Source organism: Numida meleagris, unplaced genomic scaffold (assembly GCF_002078875.1).
Source record: "Numida meleagris isolate 19003 breed g44 Domestic line unplaced genomic scaffold, NumMel1.0 unplaced_Scaffold361, whole genome shotgun sequence".
Lineage (NCBI taxonomy): Eukaryota > Metazoa > Chordata > Aves > Galliformes > Numididae > Numida > Numida meleagris.
Genome location: NW_018364586.1, coordinates 28,185 through 34,048, shown reverse-complemented (window position 1 = coordinate 34,048; position 5,864 = coordinate 28,185). Strand labels below are relative to the sequence as shown.

The 5,864-nt window shown below is 51.5% G+C and overlaps 1 protein-coding gene across 1 annotated transcript; it reads left to right on the top strand.

Annotated features, from left to right (window-relative positions):
* The first annotated feature begins 410 nt into the window (after positions 1-410).
* LOC110391407 (zinc finger protein 664-like) lies at positions 411-5,615 on the top strand. The gene is made up of 2 exons (XM_021383258.1): positions 411-1,288; positions 1,393-5,615. The coding sequence occupies exons 1-2, from the start codon at positions 1,213-1,215 to the stop codon at positions 2,817-2,819; spliced, it is 1,503 nt and encodes a 500-aa protein (XP_021238933.1). The 5' UTR covers positions 411-1,212; the 3' UTR covers positions 2,820-5,615.
* Positions 5,616-5,864: the final 249 nt, after the last annotated feature.

Genomic DNA, 5,864 nt, shown 5'->3' with positions numbered 1-5,864 from the left:
CTAGTTCTGATACAAGCCAGGATGCCATTGGCCTTCTTGGCCACCTGGGCACGCTGCTGGCTCATGCTCAGCCAAGAGTCGACCAATACCCCCAGGTCTGTTTCCTCTACACAGTCTTCCAGCCACTCTGCCTCAAGCCTGTAGCATTGCCTGGGGTTGTTGCGGCCAAAGTGCAGGACCCGGCACTTGGTCTTGTTGAACCTCATCCCACTGGCTTCAGCCCAGAGATCCAGCCTGTCCAGATCTCTCTGTGGGGCCTCACTACCCCCAGGCAGATTGACACTTCCTGCCAGCTTGGTGTCATCTGCAAACTTACTGAGGGTGCTCTCAATGCCCTCATCCAGGTCATCAATAAAGATATTGAAAAGGACGGGCCCCAGCACCGACCCCTGGGGAACACCACTCGTGACCGGTCGCCAGCTGGATTTAACTCCATTCACCACCCCTCTCTGGGCCCGGCCCTCCAGCCAGCTCCTTACCCAGCAATGAGTGTACCTGTCCAAGCCACGGGCTGCCAGCTTCTCCAGGAGAATACCATGGGAGACAGTGTGGAAGCCTTTGCTGAAGTCTAAGTAGATCTAATCAACAGCCTCTCCCTCATCCACCCAGCGGGTCACTTGATTATAGAAGGAGATCTTGTTGGTCAAGCAGGACCTGCCCTTCACAAACACATGCTGGCTGGACCTGATCCCCCGCTTGTCCCGAGATGGTTGTTCCTCTTGTTTATGATTTATTACAGTTGTCATGACCCCATTCATATAAGAATTTGGGAGTGGAGTTCACTCCATGTCTCTTGTAATCTGTTGGTGTCCCTAGTTGCCATAGGGCAGACCACCAGCCCCAGCAACCACTCAACTCCATCATTACACCTGTACCTTTTTATTGCCTTTCTAGTCAATTCCCATAAACCTTTCTGAAGGCTTGGACTCTGAGCAGTTTGGATAAAAATAAAACATCCTAATGTGAATGATAAAGAAATTATCCCTGCATAATTTTTGGAGATGTAAAAGTCATTCTAGGATCCAAAGGAAGCCAGTATGTATTGGGCCAGTGTCATTCAGGCCCTTCCTGTGCTTCCAGAAGCGTGGAGGGACACACAGTGGGGTTGCACTTGGGGACAAGCAGCTGTGTCATAATCATGGCAATACTCTCATCTTCCCTGTTTGTATCATTTAAGTGTCACTTCCAGCCCCCAAACCTGCGGTGATCTCCATGCTTGAAGAAGGGGAAGAGCCCTGGATCCCAGATGTGCATGGCCTGGAGGACACGGCAGGAGAGCTCAGCCCGGGTGAGCTGCTGGGGGACAGGAGGAGGCTGGGGCTGGCAGAAGCTGTCACTGAGTGGGCAGTATTCTGGCACAATGTGTTATTTCTGATTTCCTCTGTCATCCAGCAGGTGTTGGGATCACAACTGTAAAGGAGATTCTGCAGAAGTGTGATGTGGCTAAATGGCATTGGGGCAGTGCCTCGGTGGGACAAATCAGGAGGAATGTCCAGGGGGGCCCAGAGCAAGGAGAGCACTTCAAGAAGCAACAGGGAAACCATCAAGGAAAGAGAGCGAGGAGCCCCCTGGACTGCAGCACAGGTCAAAGGCAGCCTGAAGATCCAAGGAGCAAGGAAGTGTGCGAGGAGAAAAGGCAGAACCCAAGTGATGAGTGTGGGAACAGCCTTACAAGGAATTCCAGCCTCCTTAACCAGCAGCACATCCTCATGGGAGACATTCAGTTTAAATGCCTTGAGTGTGAAGAGAGGAACATAAACAGTTGCGACTTGCTTATCCACCAGCAGGACCACACTGAAGAGAAAATATATAAGTGCCCTGAGTGTGGGAAGAGCTTCAGAAGCAGCTCCAACCTCGTCCGCCACCAGCGCATCCACACAGGGGAGAGACCATACAAGTGCCCTGAGTGTCCAAAGAGCTTCCAAAGCAGCTCTGACCTCATTGTCCACCAGCGCATCCACACAGGGGAGAGACCTTTTAAGTGCCCTGAGTGTCCAAAGAGCTTCAAAAGCAATTCCCACCTCACCTCCCACCAGCGCATCCACACGGGAGAGAGACCCTTTAAGTGCCAGGAATGTGAGAAGAGCTTCAGAAACAGTTCCCACCTCATCCACCACCAGCACATTCACACGGGAGAGAGACCCTTTCAGTGTCCTGAGTGTGGGAAGAGCTTCAGCAGCAGTTCGAATCTCACCGACCACCAGCGCATCCACACGGGGGAGAGACGTTTTAAGTGCCCGGAGTGTGGGAAGAGCTTCAGCAGCAGCTCCAACGTCATCATCCACCAGCGCATCCACACAGGAGAGAGACCCTTTAAGTGCCCTGAGTGTGAGAAGAGCTTCAGCAGCAGCTCCACCCTCATCAACCACCAACGCATCCACACAGGAGAGAGACCCTTCGAGTGCCCCGAGTGTGGGAAGGGCTTCAAAAGCAGCTCCGACCTCCTTGTCCACCTGCGCGTCCACACGGGATATAAACCTTACAAGTGCCCTGAGTGTGGGAAGAGCTTCAAAAGAAGTTCTGAACTCAAGTGCCACCAGCGCATCCACACGGGGGAGAGACCCTTTGAGTGCTCTGAGTGTGGGAAGAGCTTCAGCAGCAGCTCCAACCTCAGCTACCACCAGCTCATCCACACAGGAGAGAGACCCTACAAATGCTCTGCGTGTGAGAAGAGCTTCAAAACCTCTTCCTACCTGGTTGTCCACCAGCGCATCCACACAGGAGAGCAGCCCTACCGCTGCTCTGAGTGTGGGAAGAGCTTTAGAACCAGTTCTAAACTCAAATCCCACAAGCACATCCACAGGGAAGAGGATCCATAAAAGTGCCCTGAGTTTGTGAGGAGCTTCACATTCAGTTCCTGCCTCGTTACCGGCCCACACATTCTCACAGGAGACAGAGCCTGCAAGTGCCCCACGGAGCATCCTCCTTCCCCTGACGGGTAATGTGGTGCAGCCATAGGGAGCACTCAGTGTAAGGAAGATGTGTTCCAGTGCATGCTAACTGGGAGACAGCACAGTGAGCCCAGCAGGGAATGGTGCGTGTGGCTGAGAGCAGGGAAATACAAACTTCATCCATGTTTGGTACCCACCGACCTCAATTGCAGGACAGATCCAACCCTTCCTTGTTCCCTTCCCCGTTCTGGTTATCACTGATGAAAATCGACTTCCACTTTCCTGCCTTCTGTCCACCACTCCGTGACCTGTAGGAGAATTGCTGTTTGGAGGCATTTTACAGCTGTTACCAAGTCAAGTCAGAACAGCTGCGATGCAGATTTGAAGTTCCCACAATGAAACCCGGCTTCAAAACCCCTTGAATTAGCAAGCCCCGTTCCCTGAATCTTGACTTTTGTGGAACAGAAGAGAGCACTGTAAAGAAGCAGTATCCCAGCTGGGGTCATGTAAGAGATACTGCTGTGTGCCCAGCAGGCAGTGGTGCGTGTGTCCTGCTTGAAGGTCATGATTATCACTCCAGTGCTCAGAGGAGATGCTCACGTTTTCACTTGGGTGTATTTGGATCAGTCAGCCCCTGATTTCTCCCCAGCCAGCATATCTGGGAGTCTTCCCATGCTTTGGGTGGACTGTAGCTCCCTTCTTGACGTTAGATCAATTCTTGGTGTTTTGGGCCCATGTAAATCCTCTTCCCCCTTCCTCTGTGGCACTGGAATTACGCATATAGCTCTCTTTCATCTGGAGATAGAGTGTTGAGGGGACATGCAAAGGAGAGTACAGAGCGGGGCGTTGCAGTTGGCATTGACACGGTTGAGAGCCTCTGGTTATGGATTAAGGGTTGAGGCACTGAAGTGGGAATCTACTATAAGCCACAAGCCAGAACAATGATTCAAATTAATGAGTCTTTATGGAATTAAGTGATATCCCTAGAACAGCGTCACTTGCCCTAGGCACTGGAGTTCATCAGTGCTGGTCACAATTTAAGAGCCATCTCTTAAGAGCACAGGAGCAGGCAATGTCAAACTGTTGGAAGTCAGGAAGCGGGGCCGAAGTCCAGCTCATCTGAGCAGAGTTTTTCTTCTTGAGTTTAGGTGGAAAGGAAAGTGAATGGACAGTGGGAGCCAGATCAGGCAACAGGGGGGAACTACAGAAATGCTGTCGACCGTTGTAGGGAGAGAATTAGTGCTGTCAAAGCTCAGCTAGAGTTGAAGCTGGCCAGTAATGTGGGGGACACTGGAAGGGCTTCTTTAAGTTACCAGGGAAAGCACGACCCCACATAACATTAGTTCATTACTTGATGAGGTTATCGCCTTTCTAATAGAGACATAAAACAAGCAGAGGCATGTAATGCATTCCTCTCCTCTGTCTTTAACATTGAAAATGGGTCCGGGGACACTCGGAGCCCAGAGCTGTGGACCATGGCTGCAAAAACAATAAGCTCCCAGCGGACTATGAACTTGTGCAGGATTTTCTGCTCCAGTTGCATGCGTGTAAATCTATGGCCCATGGGGTTTATCCAGGGATCCTGGGAATCTTGAGATGTCCTAGTGACTGGAAGCTGGCAAACATCCCAGCTTCCAGGAAGGACAAGAAGGAAGACCTTGGCAATTCCAGGCCTGCCAGTCTTGCTGTGGTGCCCGGCAAAATTATGGCAGGCATCATTGTGGGAATTACTGAAAAACGCTTCAAAGACAGCACAGCACAGTACAGTTCAGGGCTGACCAGCTGGAGAGGAGCTTTGAGGAGAAGGACCTGGGTGTTCTGGTGGTCAGCAGGTTGCCCATGAGCCATCAGTGTGCCCTTGTGGCCAAGAAGGCCAATGGTATCATGGGGTGCATTAAAAAGAGTGTGGCCATCAGGTTGAGGGAGGTGATCCTCCCCCTGTGCTCTGCGCTGGTGAGCCCACACCTGGAGCACTGTGTCCAGTTCTGGGCTCCTCAGCATGAGACAGACAGGGAACTGCCAGAGAGAGTCCAGTGGAGGGCTGCAAAGATGATCGAGGCCGGGAGCCGCTCCCTTATGAGGAAGAAGAGCAAAAGATCTGTGCAAATTGGACATGATGTGGAGTGATGAGCATGGGGTGCTCTGAAACACAGTGAGATGAGGTCAGCGTGGCCATAGCCCCCCAGCACACCCTCCACTGCCCCATTGCTCACCTTCTGTACTGCGCAGGAAATAGAAGAGCCGCAGTGCCAGGTAGACAAGGCCCGACACCGAGACCTCCACGCCCATCAGCAGCTTTGGCTTAGTTTCAGCTGGGATTGAATTGTTTTCTTCAGAGTGTGTAGTATGACGTTATGTTTTGGTTCCAGGAGAAAAATAAAGTTGGGCAATGTTTATAGCTGCTGCTGAGCTGTGCTGTACAGAGCCAAGGCCATGTGCAGCAAGGTGACCAGGGAAAGCTGAGAGGCAACAGAATGAGAACAGCTGAGTGAACCTGGCCATGGGGTTATTCTGTAGCATATGAAATCAAGCAGAAGTTTTGAAGGGGGTGGGATTTTGCTCTCCCTCTGCTCGGGGGGCTAGCCGGGCATCATTCTGGGAGTGGTGAGCAATTGCTTGTGCATCACTTGTTATATACATTTATATACAGAGAGATATATTTGTCATTATTATTATCCTTTTCTTTTTCTCTGTCTTAGTAAATAGCTTTATCTCAACCCACAACTTCTACTTCATTTTGTTCGTTATTCTCACCCCATCCCACTGGGAAGGGAGGGAGGGAGGGAGCAAACAAGTGGGTGCTGCTGAGCCCCCTGCCGGGTTAAACCACATCAGGAGGGGCCCTTGGGTGCCAGTCCGGAAGGGTAAAGAGGTCCAGGAAGGCTGGTCCTTGCTCAAGAAGAAATTCTTCAAAGCACAGGAATGAGCCATCCCCATGTGCCGTAGGACGAGCCAATGGGGAAGGAGACTGTT

Bases quoted from the DNA above. Each gene is read 5' to 3' on its own strand.
- LOC110391407 (XM_021383258.1), top strand. From the start codon at position 1,213: ATGCTTGAAGAAGGGGAAGAGCCCTGGATCCCAGATGTGCATGGCCTG. The intron at 1,289-1,392 runs GTGAGCTGCTGG...TCTGTCATCCAG, and splicing joins GGCAGGAGAGCTCAGCCCGG to CAGGTGTTGGGATCACAACT.